Here is a 16211-nt window from a genome sequence, read left to right as displayed (position 1 = left end):
TACGTGCCAAAAGTTGCTTGAGAGAAGGCAGATCCACACCAAACTCCTGCCACAGATGGGGCAGAATGAGGGTCTCCACCGAAGGAGACACCAAAATCATCTCTGAGGAGCCCCACAGGACTGGGTCCCACAGGCAAGGTCAGCGAGATCCTCTGTGTTTTGTGACTCAAGACAGAATCAGAGCATAAGTAGCTCGACAGCACCCGGATCTGGGTGGATACACCCGTGCCCAAAGTTGAGGCCGTTTATGTGGCAAGACTGTTTACAACTCACGTTTGTTATGCAAGCGTGTAAAATAGCAGTAGCGTACCCAAGTCCTTTTTCTGGGCCTATCACTAAAAGATAACACAAACAGGATGTAATAGGTCACCAGAAAATCTTACCAGCTAACCAAGGCTTTCATACAGCAGCCACATGATTGATGGTCATATGAAGAGCAAATTTGTTTCAGCTTTCTGTGCAACGGCCAATTTTACACATTCTATAGTGTAGTATTTAATGTATATTACATAGTCTTATATGTAGGTATATAGTACCTTATATAGGTACTATAATTATGTAGTATAATACTTAGGCTTATGGAAGATCCTATCTAAATTCAGATTACATGCCTGTGAACTTTTAGAAAAAATAAGTAAAAAAAACCCCAAAACCCAAGGTGGTATATATCTGTTGAAATTACTTTTGTCCACTTGCATGGCACAAAAGGTTGACATTGTCACTAAGCCATTCAAGACAGGCATCTAATTCCTATAAATACATTTTTGCTGAATTCTAGAAGGCAGCTGCAGCTTCACCTTTACAGAAATTCTACATTTTCCTAATTAACTTGTAAAACAAAAATTTTGTGCCAGTTATATACCCTCAGCAGGTTTCTGTTCAATTATTTTCAAGATCTGTAAAAAGCCACCATAGGAAGTCTTTCAAAAAAATCAAATAGCTGCAACACAGTCCCATCCAGGGGAAGAGAACTGCTTTTCTATAACTCTTTTTTCCCTCCCTCACTGGACAATACTGGTGGGTTGAGATTTAACCAGAGATGGGCTCCTTTTACAAGATTGCTTATATAAAGCGAAGATAACGCCAGCTGGGTTCATTTGAAAGAGGACATCTTGGGAAGAGCCGACAGCGCAGCTATTGGAATAAGACTGGAATGAAAATCTGAAATACTTAGCCCCTTCCTGTCTCGTAGGTATAATACTTAATTTCTTGTAGAATGCATAGGATTATAATTAGAAGGAATTGTCACTGAAATATACTGTATGAGCCTTTTATAAATATGCATTTTTAAATAGAGGCTTAGTGAAAATGTTGAAACTGATTGTTTTTGTTGGAAATACTTAATCGGGAAGATTTTTTTGTCTTTACCTAAATGATAATTGTTACTTCTGACAGTCTGCTCAGTACTATGTATATGAGGGCTGACACTGAGGAGTGTCTACTAAGGGAAAATATGAGAACTCCAGTCCCAATCCCACAGGCTGTACATGCTTCTCCCTGTTTTCCTAAAAACTCAACATTTAGCAGTAAAGGAGAAAACGCATGATTTACCAAAACTGAGCTACATGAAGTTAAGATTATATACATCAGGATAGCCATCACCACAGAGAATAGTTTCAGCATTAAATTTATAAGCACAGTATGTATGTTATTGCATCATATTTCTTCTAGTAATTTCTACTCCCTCTTTTCTCAGATTACATTGTTTCAGTTTCACTTGGTTATACTAACACTTCAGGTTTAGACTCTTTACAAGAACAAAGAAAAACTAGAATAATTAAAAGCCACCACTAAACTGAAACAGTAAAATTGTCACAATAGTGACCCAGTGATAATAAAAGTCTTGGAAATATTTATCCTGTAGGTGCAATTAAGTTGGGCGACAGAATATCAGTAATGTTATTTGTTTCTCTCTGCAAGAAGAACATATTTAACAGTAGCTACACTTTCAGGTCTGCAGTCACTGCATTGTTTCTCTTTCCAATTTTAAAGACAATTTCAGCTTTTATTCCCTGTGTCCTCAGATCATTGCAAGAAATGGTGACTCTTACTATTTATCTGCTGGTCATCTTGGCTCAAGCTCTTGCGGGGCCTTGCAATCCAAATAAAGCAGGTAAAATAATTTAAGTCTCTTATGATCTTCTCTTGTAATTAAGCTGCCAAAGGGTTTTCTTCTATTTAAAAGTGGAAAGTTTTTCTCCAGAAAGTTAACCTGTGGATTCTGGAGTGCTAATGCTTACATTTTTTATTTACATTTTTATTGATCTGCTTTCAGCTAGCACAATAAAGCACATCCCACTAAAGTCCTAGGCCCGCAGAGAATTAGGCATATGCTTCACTCTGTGCAATAATCATAGTGCAATAAAGTTAAGCACAAGCAGAATTCAGGCATAAAATGGCAAAGAAAACAACAATTAGAAATTATCTGCAATAGCACAGGCTAGATGCAGCAGATCTTCGCTGCCCAAGCTGGGCTTCAGTCCCACTGACTGCAGATGACTTGCGGTGAATGAATGTGCTTGGGCTGAACTCCTGAACCACACTGCTAAACGAGAAAAAACCCAAAATCTCTGAAGGAAGGCTCTAATTGCACACTGCTTTCTGCCTAGAAACTCAAATGATCTGGTGCCAGGCAGACCTGTAATGTAGAATTCACTACAATTAAGAAATGTGCTTTAGAAATGTTTTGGAATACGCCTCAGTATAGAGTGTTTGCTTTGTATGTGTGTGACTGGTGTCAGACTACTGTCACTAATTTCATGGTATACCTTGAGTATATGGCCCTCTAGCCATTTATTTCAGTACCTGCATTTACACAAGCAGTTTCTCTGAACTGCAGGAATTTTCACAGCTGTAAAGTCACCAGAGTTACAAATCTGACCATCAACACAAGCAGAATCAGCCTGCGTGTGCCGACGGTTTGTTAACCAGACAGGAGTGAGTTGTTAAGGTCCATTATTGACTTTCCCTGAGTATTCCCTAACAGATATGGAAAGGCTACAAAATGAGGCTTTTATCATAAAAATGAGAGTGTCAAGGGCTGTAAAAGAAATAATTGAGTAATTCCAGGCAGGGTGTCTTTTTTCTGACTGTGGTAGTTGGAAGTCTTTCTCAATTTTCAGGTCACTAATGGTTAGTCAATATTTGCCCTTTAAATTCCCATCGGACATTCAAATTTGCACTGCCTGATTCTCTGAAAAATGTCCAATTCTCCTATCATGAAGCAATCAGTCTTTAAGTTATGATGTTCAATATTCATGGTTGTATTAGCAATCACCATGTTTGGAAACATATTCCACTGCTATTAACCATCGCTGTTAACAGGGCTAGGATTTCAGTTCATTTACTATTGCTATTGACAGGGCTAGGCTCTTCAGCTCATTTATTATTGCCATTAACAAGGCTAGGCTTTTCAGTTCATTTTTAGATCTTAGCTTTTAACTTGAGAATGGTAAAAATTCAGTTTGCGCTGGCGCTGCAACACCAGTGAAAGGAGAGAAAGGGCAGAATATCTATCGTGGCCTAGATCTAACACCGACACAAAAAGGTGCAGATCTACCAAAGCCTAACAAACAACTTCACCAATATTATTTTTACAGAATCAGTGGCGTTACAGAAGGCAGCTCTGCCAGCATAAGCTAATCTGACAGATTTCAGCGCAGCCATTTTTCACTTCAGATTTCTCAGCAGTGTCTCTGCTCCTCAATCAGCTATTCCAGAAAGATAAAAAATTTACACAAAGTTCTGCATTGATTAGAAGGCCAAACTCTTCCAAAGAGGACAGAATTTAACAACCCAAAGGTTAGTTTTGTGTAGCAAAAGCTGCTCACATTAGAGGACCTTCCAGCACATACCCCTGCTCACAGAAGTTTAATCCCAATGCAAAGTAGGTGTGCAGACCCACGTCTTTCAAAGAAAAACACCACTGAATATCACTCTAGGTGTATTATTTTCCTTTCAGATGTAATTCTGGTATACTGCTATCCTAAAACCATCATTACCAAAATTCCGGAGTGTCCTTATGGATGGGAGGTTAATCAGCTGGCACTCGGAGGCATTTGCTACAATGGGATCCATGACTCGGGATATTACCAATTCACGATCCCAGACCTGTCACCTAAAAACAAATCATACTGTGGGACGCAGTCAGAGGTAAGACTATCAAGGTCAACATTTCCAAGCTGGACTCAGAAATCAACTGGACTCACTTGAGAGAGTCCTGTTTGTTTCAGCTTGGAGTAGGCTTTAAGTACTGATGGAAGAAGGCAAAATCCAATATCAGGGAGAAGGAAGAATCAAATAGTTATGTTTTGCATCTACAGGCAAAATGTCTGTGTGTTAGTTGCCCATTTGCACCTCTATGACACAGAACATATATATAGTAAGGCATATGTATAGGCAGCACAGCATATAAAGAACTACAAAACCATGTTTCCTTGGGGATAGTGTTTTGTCACCAGGGTCTTCATGTTTCAAACTACAAAGTTGTTCCTGATGCCTCAAAGACTCAGTACTGCCTACATTTCTCTGTCTCGCCATCCACAGTTCAAGAACCCCGTTTATCATTTCTACAACTCCATTGTCTCCAATGACTCCTCAGTAATTGTGAAGAGCCAGCCTGTGAATTACTCATTCACCTGCACATATAATGCCAACTACCTGGTGAACCAGGCTGCCTTTGACCAAAGGTACGTCCACTTCTGGGAGTGCACCTCACCTCATCTTCAGCACCACGTCTGACTCATACAGAAACCTTGTTATGTCCCCAGGGTGGCCACCGTCCATGTGAAGAATGGGAGCTCCGGCTCGTTTGAAAGTCAGTTGTCCCTCAACTTCTACTCTGTAAGTGCTCTTTGCCACCCAGCTTTTCGCCTTCACCTTCCACAGGCTTCAGCCTAAGAGCTGGAAAAAAAGGGCTGCTGCTCCTGACTTTTATGTGTCATGGAGCATATCACTAGTCTGGAACAGATAATTACAGTGGAGTTTGCAGGGGTCCTTGTTTCTGCTGATTAACAGGGATACACTTAAACTGATCAGAGCAGACACATGACAACTGTTCTTTTAATCTGTCCAAATCAGGCAGATTTTTCTGCTGAAAGGCACATTTCTAACATGCTGACAGGTTTTATAAGAAAAAGCAAAACTTGTTTGTAGTCCCACTGAAAAAGCAGCATGCATCTGCAGGCACTGCTGCTATCACATAGTCTCTATAGATACAGCAAAGCTCCATGCATTTCTCTTGCAGTTTGCTTCCTGGTCCTCTCACCCGACAGATATCTCGTGTTCCCCAGAGATCTTTAGGTCATGCTGCTGCTGGAGCAGCCAGCTCCTGATCCTGGAGCCTTTTTTCCAGCAAAGCACAGTCAAAAGCACCAAAACAGCCCCTCTATTTTAGTACAGCTAGAAAAAGCACAACTAATAACATACTGTGTTAAATTTATAGGCCAGGTAGAGGGAGTATTTACCACAAGGTGGACTGATGGAAATCTGTCCCCCTACACCCTGCATTTTGGGCACCAATTGATCACTGAACACTTTGTCAGGCTTTGGGTGCCACATGAAAGCCCATGTGGTCTTTTTTTTTCTGATATATGGTACACTGGTAGTAGATACTGGCAAGGTCCCAGGAGGTACCACAGTGCTCCTGTCAAGTCCTGACAGAATGGCTACAAAACCAAATGATGGACAGTGAGCAATGAATCTCTGGTACCTTTAATTTTTTGCCAAACAACTGTTTTGTTCTAATGGCTATGGGGCTCCCAGGAGTCAAGGAGGGAGTGGCTGAACTGTACTAATACATTTTCCCACAGAGCAGAAGTACAGAACAAGCTCAGAAAGCTAATAGACCACTCCTTTGTTATTTTGTTCACGTTTGCACTGGGGAGAAAAGGTTACTTTCAATGAAATGTTCGGGGTTTTTTTGTTTTTTTTTTTCAGGATGGAAATAAAAGATTTATTTTGCCTTGCTATACATCTCTGCTGCTGCCTGACACAGCCCTCTGCCTCTGGTGGGCTATACTTCCAGGTGGTTCATGTGCCCATTTCCTCACCCAGAAGCAGTGCCCAAGCTGCAGTGTGACCCAGGGGCAACCCTTCAGTCTCACCTGCCCTTTAGTCTGTGACACACCGTTAACAGCAAAGGACTGTAATGCAGCATGAGGGGCTGGAGCTTGAATGGAAATCAGACCTTCAACACTGAAACCTGTTGTGAAGAAAAGCAAGATAATACCCTAAAACAGTGTAGAGCAATAGAGTTTGGAAAAAGAGGCATTATAGCAGGTTCAACTTGTTTTAGCACAAGGACTGATAAGAGTTTTGTGACAGTACTTCTGCAAGTTCTCTCCTTCGGGAGAAATCTTTGGTTAAATGAGAATTTCTCAGAGCACGTAACAGCCATAGGTCACTAACCTAAACACAGCCTTAAGCCTTAACTTCAGTGCATGTAATCTATCAGATGTTGCAGTGGGAATACTGTAGTGCCTCACAGCCACCTCGCTGTGTAGGCAATGAAAAGTACATAAAATCAGTACCAGGGAACTGAGCGAGCACCGTAGGGCAACATAGTCCAACAGCTCCAGAACTACATATACCTGAATCCTGCTGAGTAGATTTAACAAAGTAAACAAATTCTACAGCTAAACATGTTACTCTTTATATAGTTCTGGTGCTAGCTTCATTCTGACCTTATGCAATAAAAGCAGTGTGATTTAAGTAGGTACTTCAGTGTATTTGTAACCGAACTTTTTCACCTGAGCACCACACACTGCACTACTTTGAGCAGACTGGCTTTTTAGTGGGTGAATGACTATAGCTGGCAGAGCTCTTTCCGCACACTTGTGCCCCCACAGCTCTCCCCATGCTGGCCACCACAAGCATAAATCTCAGAGTGCTGAACCCTTTGCGCGCAGGCACGTGATTTCTGCTTGTCTTCATTCCTTCTCCGTCACACGTGGCCATCTCCCAAGCCCCTTCCCATTCTATACAGTTATCTCCAGTCCCCTACTCCCACCAGCTTCCACCACCACCTCTGGTGTACCAGAGGCAGCAGCAAGCTCACTTCTCACCCATGCTGTGATATAACACATACCACAACCCAAACAGCATCAAATTCTGTCACTTATTATCATTATAAGCCAAACATTAACAAAAAGATTTTTAAACACCATCTTGGGCTTGCAATAGGCCTACTACTAGGTGTAGAGTTTGCAGCTTGCAGGTAGTAAGAGCCCAGACTCCTGGAGTCCATGTCTTCAGAGCTGTCTGAAGTTGCCACCTGCTTTTGCTTTGCATGTCACTAGTAACGTATGATGCCTTTCTCTTTGTCTTTCAAAGAATGCCAAGTTTTCAAGTATAAAAGAAGCCCCTTTCGTCGTTGAAACATCAGAAATTGGTTCTGACATATTTGCCGGAGTTGAAGCTAAGGGCTTAAGTGACAGGTAGGCAAGGGAAGGAGTAATAATTAATAAATTGGCAAACAGGACATTCCTTGCTAATCTGGGGTTTATATCTCCCCAGGTTCAAAGTTGTTCTCAACAACTGCTGGGCAACTCCTTCCTCAGAGTATTTCTACCAGATCCACTGGCCCCTGATCACCAAGGGGTAGGTGCTGGTGGGACCCGGGGTAGCACCTCTGCCCAGCCCAGCCCTGAGGATGGCAGAAGGCCGGGGACTGGGGGATGAGGGGGCAAAAGAGAAGCTGGCCCACAGCAGGCCAAATGCATTCATCAGACCGCGACCTCAGGAGACGTTTCCCTGAAGCCGTGGAGGCTCTGACGCTGCTTCTCCATACACAACACAGGTGTGCCACGGACAGCTCCATCCTCGTGCACGAGAACGGGAAAACGAGCCGGGCGACGTTCCAGTTCAACGCTTTCCGCTTCCGTAACATCCCCAAGCTGTCCAAGGTCTGGCTGCACTGCGAGACGCACGTCTGTGACAGCGAGAAGTTCTCCTGCCCAGTGGTAAGGCCTCCCTCCCAGAGAAGCACGCAGTGCTAAATTTAGACAGAGGATGCCGAGACCTTCCTGAGGGCACGCTGGGTGCGGAGCCAGCGCCAGGGCTTTCAGTAAATGGGGCCACCGCAATGCGCGAACCTGAGTGGCCAGCCCTGCACCCCGACCCCGTCATGCCACAGGCACTGTACGCAACATTGGGCAACTTGTTTAAACGTATTGAGAAACAAGGCAGCCATTGAAACACCCAGCTCTTGTTGATATCCCAGGCTACAGTCCTGTCTGACAAACAGCTACAGTTAAACACAAGCCTGAAAAAAGGGAGAAAGTAGAGCTTTCTTCCATTTTACCAAATACCTCAGTGCTGAGGGCACCCTGAGGGCAGTGGGAGAACCTGGCTCAAAGCCCATCGCTAGTCAAACAAAACCTCCCAGTCCCCCTTCCCAAGGAAAGTCCTCTCTGCTATCCTGCAACAAGCTGCAGTAAGTTCCTGCTCTTGCAGCCTTCCTGTTCTGCATGAAGTACATAAATTGTCACTGGAGCAGGAACTGAGGTGGAAGAGTAGGCTCCTGTGATCTTAGGTGGGAATGAGGTGGGGATGCTAATACGGGAGTGTTATTTAGCACGGGGAGGTGCACGCTGCTTGCACCAGCTGATGCAAGGGTAAGGGCTACTCAAGTGTCTGTCTTTCAAGACTTCCCTCTCCCCCCTTCACTAAGTCAGAGCTTCACTATTCTTTCTTGTGTGCAATGAGTGTGCCATTGCTATAAAATGAAGTCAAATTTTATTTAACCTGAAATGAAAGCCCAAAATACTCCTTGGCCGACATACTGTCATTTCAGCAACAAATATTTCTTGCTGGAGAAGAGAAAGCAACACTCCTGTTGAAACCAACTTTTATTTCTAAACTCTTTCTCAGTCCAGGAGCCAAATTAAGATAGCAGCTTATTACCCAGCCTCAGTGCTAAGCGGGGGGCACTGATTTGTGCAAAATTTGCAGGTTTGACAAAAATGCATTGTTAGAAATTCTAAGTTTCAAAGGCAAAAGAAAAAACTCTGGGCTTGGATTTTGTTGTTTGTTCTTAAAGATTTCTTCAACTTTTCATCCAGACATAGACCAGGGTTAAAAGAAAACACAAAACCAGTACTCCATATCTGCCTTTCTGACAGTACTGCCAAACATCTACATCATCCTTTCAGGCACAGGGTGGAATTCCCTCCTCACCATCCAGCGTAGGATAATTGCTCGATCAGGCTAACATCCCTTGAGTCCACTTTCAACCCAAAAATGCAGCTGGTGGTCTGCTGCAATTAAGGTTGAACCAAGCTAGGGGGTCTATGCTTACAAGCAACTCATAACCAGAATTACTACACGCTGAGTTTGTAAAAAAAAATAAAAATGCCCACAGCTGGGGATCTGCAAAGGTCAGGGGATGGACAAGGACCTTTAATCTGTAGAGCACTGCCTCCAGCACAGACCTTGTCAGCTGTGACAGCCATCATTAGTGCTGGACATGAGATGATCTATATGGATGGGATTTGCTGCTTCCTGTTTCTACCCAATAGGCAACAATTATAATTAGCAATAAACAACTGAAGCCTTCACAGGTGTCACCCTGTTTAAGGCAGGGTGGAAAAGGCAACTGAGGAGGACCTGTGATTAGCAAGCGGACACCCATCTGGGCTCCTGCCATCTCACAACTGAAAAGAGCACTTTCACTGACAGTCACTGTAAGGGCTGTGGCATGCCAAAACCCTCAGAAAATGCACTGTAAAGACTCTCCTTAAATCTCTCCTGCACCAAAACCCCCCAATAATTATAGGGGAAAAAAAAAAATCCCTAGAAAGTTTGCAACAATATTGACACAGATTTAATTTCCTTGGATGGAAACATGAGAATTGGGTTTGGATATTTTTTTAATTTTTTTTTTTTTTTTTTTTGGTATACATGACTTTCTCTCTGATCTCTCGAGACATGTGACAAACGAAAACAGCGCATGGAACAAACTGGAGGTGTTTTAGTGGCGGAGATCGCTGTACGGAGTAAGTGACTGGGTTTCTGGGGTGTTTCTCCCTTTGGGAAGCAAGGAAGGTGGGAGCCACCCGTGGCTCGCAGCGTAGGAGCAAGCAGGAGGAGCTGAAGCCCTCTGCCAGAGCCCTTTCCCCCATAGCAGCAGGAGTCTTGAACTGAAGCTGGTCCCCTTCGGGCTCTGGCAGAAGAGCTCAGTGAAACTCTCCTTGTTTCCAAAGTGAGTAAAGGCACCCATTTGGCATTAATGACAAATGGCCAAACCACTTACACGCCAAGTTAGCAATGTAAAATCTGCTCACCTGCATCTGACCTCAGCAGCAGCCCAGACAAGCTCTGATAGATTACACATGAGTGGGAGAGAGGTCAGGCTTAGAAGCAGCAGGAAAGCTTTTTTTTACCCTGCAGATTGGTACTTCAGCATACCCATAACTCTGGTAGGTTAACCCTTCGTGCCTATCCCTCCTGATACACAAATTGAACTGCCATCAGGTTTCCCCATTATAAAGCAATGCCCATTTCCTTGAACTGCTGCCTCCTGGAGCCACCAGGAAATTCTCCCTGAGCTGGTTTAATTCTGCAGATCCAGCACATCTTTTGAAACAGGTCCTTGGAACAATGTATGCCTAAATTGTGTTTTCACTAGAGCCCTTTGTACTAGTTTATCAACTACATGACACCAACCTCAAAGCCAATTTAAAATTACAAGTACATGTAGAGCAGCATTATTATAACTCAGTATGTTGCACCAGTAAACCCCCACCAGTTTTAGAAGATAAAAGAACTGAGGATCCTTTTATAACCTCAGACAGCAAAGCGAAGAGGAAGAAATATCCAGAATTTCAATGTGGCAAATGTTATCTGTTCTGCTTTTACAAAGCACGCTGGTGCACTTTGCCCTATTTTAAACATGCCATCCCAATGTTATCTTTTTCTCTTATTTTATACAGGCAAAGGTTTATCCAGATTTTACACACTTTCAGGTAAATAGCAAAGTATGACAATGAAAATATCAATCCCAAATATGGATTTTTGAGTGACTCTGTCAACATTAAACCCATAATTCAAAGAAAGAGCTGAAAAATCTAGTAAACTTGACAGAAGGAAATATTTCAAAATGAAATTTTATTTCTCAACATTGCACACTTTGTTTTCCTCTTTTTGGCACATCCTTCACTCTGGACAATAAAATCATACCAATAACTTCCAATACTGAACGTTACTTCCTCGTATTTTCACACCCTCTTCCCAAAAAGGAACAAGCATGTTTCACTGCATTAACGGAGATGACTGAAAGCATTTCTATTTGGAGAGGGTTTGAAAAAGGACTTTCAAAGCCTATTTGTTAAAACTTGATATGGTGACAGAGCCACATTAGGGGCATGCAGTTGCACTGATGAGGGTGGGAAGAGAATGTGAAAGGCAGCTGACAGGGAAGTACTCACATTTAGTCTATGTTTCTCTTGCAGATATCATCTTCCACCTACTCTTTGTGATTGGATTTTGTGCTGTTTTATTATAATATGCAGCACAGCTGTGTTTCTTAACTTTTCCCAATCCTGTTTGGACCTGGACTTCTTAACTAAAGATGTTTATTTTACGGAGGAAAAATGACAGTCACAAAAAATCCTTGTGCACCATTTTACCAGATAAATAAAACATTCCATGAGCTTTGTGCCTTGAATACTGGAGAATCCCAAAGCAGATTTGCCTCTCCCCAGTCTCTACAGGCATTTTAAACTAGCGGAAACCCAAGGGTTATGTATTCCACCAATGTCTCCTTTTAAAGATTTGTGATGCCAACAGTACGTGCTTCTACAAGGAACACAGGGATGTGCAAACTCAGCATTTTTCAATGCCAAATTTACCTTCAGGGTCCCCCTTCCCTGTCAGTCTCAGTGTGGTACCAAACTCCCCTCCAGGCCTGGTCTTGCAAGGTCCTAGCTTGATCTGTGAAGCCCTTGAACAAGATGAAAACTAACCTAACATGTCAAGGATGGGAGAAAAGGATGCTATTTATGTAGCAATAGTTAGAAGGTCCTCAGAATTAATTACCTGACATTTCTTTCCTGCTTCTCAGCGTTGTCAGTATTGATTGGTTGAGTTAAGTAGAGTACGATGCGTGCTGCAGTAGGTACAATACTATTAGGAGGTGGATGTCTTGCTGACTGGACAGCCTCAGTGCTGGATAGCTGCATGGTATGGATGCAAATTAAGCACATCTGAGGTTGGAAAACAAGCTAATGAGCTTTACACTTCCTTGAAGACATAGCTGGTGTCAGATACAACAGGGTCCAGGTATTAGCTCTGTACCTGAGTAACAACAGCTCTTAAACAGCAAGAAGAAATCACTAGAAAGGGAAAACATGATTTCTAAAGTGCAGGAAATATCAGGACATAAAACAATTTCCCAGCAAGAGTGATGGTAGGTTCCTTCTGGTAATGACTAAAACAATACTGAACAAAACTCTTGAAAGTGTAAGAAACATTCCTTAGGCCTCTTCCATGAAACTTGCAGGACCCTAAATGTGAAAGAGAGGAGAATGACTACAGCTGTTACACTTCTGTTAATGAACACAGTGGGTGTACCTGTGTCTGTACATACTGCAGCATAAGCACATTATAGAATTTTTGCTATTGATTGTAGAGAGGAAACCTCCTGAATAATTCTATTAAATTAAGGATTTTAAGGTCCCTGTTCTTTTTGAAACCTCATTGTTATGAAGATAATGCATAGCTAGAACATTCATACATTACAGCCACAGTTTTCAAAGACACACAGATCCCCCTTGCTCCTCTAGGTGCATATATACGCATACGTATGTATAAGTAACTGCGAAAAATAAAGCTGTTGAGAAGCTGAAATTACAGCAGACAGCATCCACCCCGACAGCCTGCAGAAAAACTGTCCGTTGTGATGGCATGCATTTAGCCATTACATACAACAGAGGGCACTCTCTTGACAGAATTGTTTGATTTAGACAGACCAGAGTTAGAAGATCTGTCACTCCGAAATTAATCCTAATTTAAACACCAACTTCATCTCTTTATTCTGTAAATCCATGACATTTTGTTTAAATGTCCCAGTCAGGGACAAGGAAAAACCCTACTTGTCTCAGAATATTATCGTAAGAGCCATGACTCGATACACACAAAACACATCATAGAAGTACATAGCCTGTATTCGGAGTGAACCTCCTCACTCCATTCCGAAGATCAGATCTTTTCAAGTGATCTCCATCCAATGGGCAGCTGTAACTCACAGGCATAGACGAAAAAATAGCTATTGATTAATTGGACCCCACAGCCCTTTCATGTAGGATATCATTGTGGCCATGCAAAGGTCAAGTCCAGTGGCTTCAGAAAAATAAATAATAATTCTTGCAGCTAGGCAGTCAGGCAGGCACTCAAGGGGGAGACAAGTGTCCTGAGCTCTGTCAGAAGCTGCCTTGCATCCTGAAGCATAGAGATCAGCCTGCTGTCCAATACATTTTTCTTTACTTTGTTGTTACAGGGAAAACCTAGTACCTACCTAATGTCTTAGTCTGCTCTTTAAAAGCAATTGTTGGACATGTTTCTATTTGAAATTCTAAGAGAAATGTTGTTAAATTCCCCTATATGAAGCCTACCTGCAATGCAAACAGGTGCTCTATGGGGCAGCCAGTCTCCAGCCTTCCCAGATTGCTGCCCACATTGAGCAGCCTGCGCCTCCTCTCCTGCTAAATTTTCTCTGCATGTAGTTCATCCACATTAACACTCTCCTCCCACAGTCTGGCTCCCTCTGGGCATTTACACACTGTGACACAAAGAATCACTGGAAGGGATTCCCCCCTGTTGCAAGACAGTCTGGTTTTCTGCTTACTCATCTGCTCTAATTGGAAAATAACACCAGCGTTTTTCTTCTGGGAGCAAACAGAGCAACATACGTCAACACGCCTAAGACAGACATTCAGGATATATATCATATCGATCTTATTTTTAAAAGACAATTAAGCCACAATAGGTAGCACAGACTTGTCAGTAACATGGCCCTGAAATACGTTTTGAGATCTTGCAGTTTTAAATTGCATTCTGCTTTTCCATAAGCACATTCAGCAGAGTCCAAATGATGCAGTACTGCATGACATGAAGTGGGGCATGTAGATTCTATTCCTTGGTGAGCACTAAAACTGAGGTCTAACACTAAAGCAGAGGTCTAATGCTAAAGCAGAGGTCTTATCACTATGAAATGTTTGCACAGCACCATAAATTTACACAGTGATTAATAAGCCCTGATAAGAGCATTCTGAGCACTTCTCATTGTCTTCACGCCCAACACTTCCATGCTAGCACCTTTTAGTGAATACCTCAAAGTACTCTAAAAACAGTAACTGATTAATCTGGAAGATTTAATCTTCCCTTTACAAACTGAGAAAAACTGAGGCAGAAAGAATGACATGAGCGGGCCACAACAGGGCGACATGTCGAATAGATTGGTACTCACTCCAGTAGAGAGGAATGTTACTGGAACAGAAATAGTCATCAAGGAAAAATATGTAGCCTGATCTGGTATTTCTGAGGACGAATTGTGAACTGAGAAAATTTGCAAATTTTGCATTTATTTTATCTGTACTGGAAAAAGAAACTCCACACATACAGAAAATCAAGACAACAAATTTGAGGGTTCTGATACACGATTAATTATGTACCTGGTGACCCACAGTAACAGATCACAAGCACCTATAGCAAACATAAGATAAAACTCAAAGGTTAATCGCCTGAAAGGAAGTTTACACCAACAGGTTTTACTTCACACTTGTGACAGGTGTGCCACCATGCCTCAGTGGGTGGCAATCCTTACCCTCTGATGTACCCAGACCTCCATCCCCAGCTCACAACCAGCCAGACTCGGGCTGTTTGCCTGTGTGAAGGCCAATAACGCAGTTTCAGCTTCTCTCTGGGTATATGGCCTGTGTCTAAAGTAATCATGGCACTCGGGAATTTCACAGACATAATAGCCATTTCTCCAGTGTGGTTGATCCCACTGCAGACGGTTAGGCTGCTAGCCACCCGTGCTAGCAGTGCTGCATCACTGGGGTTTCTACCTTTAGCAACAAAAAGAGCGCAACTATTCTTATTGCATATCCTAGATGTGGGGTGCAGGGTGCAAATTAATCTGAACCGTCAATCCTGTAGTGACTATTTTCCAAAATGTAATGAAAAGTGGGGGGAAAAAAACCCAAAATGTTTTGAAGTTACTGTATCAATGGTCCTTCAGTGGACTAAACAGAAATTTTATTCTTTTTTTTTTTCCTTGGAGAGATCTTCAACCACTTCACACCTTTCTTTGGCAGACGGGGAAACAAGTTTCTTCCTTGCTCCCATTAACAGATTACAAAAACACATTTGCTACTAACCTGCCTAGAGTTATTCTAGCAGAGGTCCCTCTCCAAAGCCAGCAGAAGAGTCACGACAAAAGCTTTGCTATTTCATGTCTATTTGCTCAATAGCCAGAAAGTCCCAAACACCATGTGTTTTCAGGATGTTATAGAAGAGGCTGTACAGGTCACTCAGGGGACTGACCACTTGAAGGGGGATGCTGAGAGAACACAAGTTGCAGCTCTACCAAGCAATGAGCCGCTTTCTCCAGTGAAGCTAGGAAGGAGGAGGAAAAGGGATTAATTTCTTTTGTGACCACTGTTTCTTGCTGTCCATTTCCTTCATTTGTCCTGATTTGTTTTGGAAATAAGCCGAAGTTACTGACAGTATTTTCTAAAACTTCACTAGGAATCAAGGAATGCAATGCATGGACATCACTGCCCATCATGCTGACCAATATTGCCTTCGTATTTCTTCCCCTGCTTCTGATATTCCTTTGCATCCTCCATTAGCTTTTGTTTCCTACTTTCAAGCGTGTTAGAGCAACGCTTTGGTTAGCAACACATTTGTACAGAGCGTCAGTCAAAAAAACCCAGGCAACATTGATGACAAGAGCTCATCTATCTTCCTTTTCTCTGCCACCAACTACACCAGTACCTCCAAGCGATCAACATATTTTCCCAATTTGCTCACCATGTTGTCCAAGATCTTAATGTGCCTACTGGGGCATATACAACGAGGTCACATGTGTTTATCATCTGGTGCCAAGAAACACAGCATATAGTGTTTAGTTTCAGATTCCAGCAGTTTCCTCCTGGTGGCTGGATTTCATGGCAAGGGAGGGAAGAACCTGTCTGTTCCACGTTCCAGGC

General features: G+C 42.5%; 1 protein-coding gene across 1 annotated transcript; it reads left to right on the top strand.

Annotated features, from left to right (window-relative positions):
• Positions 1-1123: 1123 nt before the first annotated feature.
• Positions 1124-11652, top strand: TECTB (tectorin beta). The gene is made up of 11 exons (XM_010564742.1): positions 1124-1188; positions 2025-2113; positions 3962-4152; positions 4546-4688; positions 4770-4842; positions 7333-7436; positions 7516-7599; positions 7799-7961; positions 9926-9995; positions 10932-10964; positions 11451-11652. The coding sequence occupies exons 2-11, from the start codon at positions 2038-2040 to the stop codon at positions 11501-11503; spliced, it is 990 nt and encodes a 329-aa protein (XP_010563044.1). The 5' UTR covers positions 1124-1188; positions 2025-2037; the 3' UTR covers positions 11504-11652.
• The last annotated feature ends 4559 nt before the right edge of the window (positions 11653-16211 follow it).

This window comes from Haliaeetus leucocephalus, unplaced genomic scaffold (genome assembly GCF_000737465.1).
Source record: "Haliaeetus leucocephalus isolate CR32 unplaced genomic scaffold, Haliaeetus_leucocephalus-4.0 Scaffold184, whole genome shotgun sequence".
Classification (NCBI taxonomy): Eukaryota; Metazoa; Chordata; class Aves; order Accipitriformes; family Accipitridae; genus Haliaeetus; species Haliaeetus leucocephalus.
Note: the sequence above shows the minus strand (reverse complement) of the source record. Positions and strands in the feature narration are given on the sequence as shown.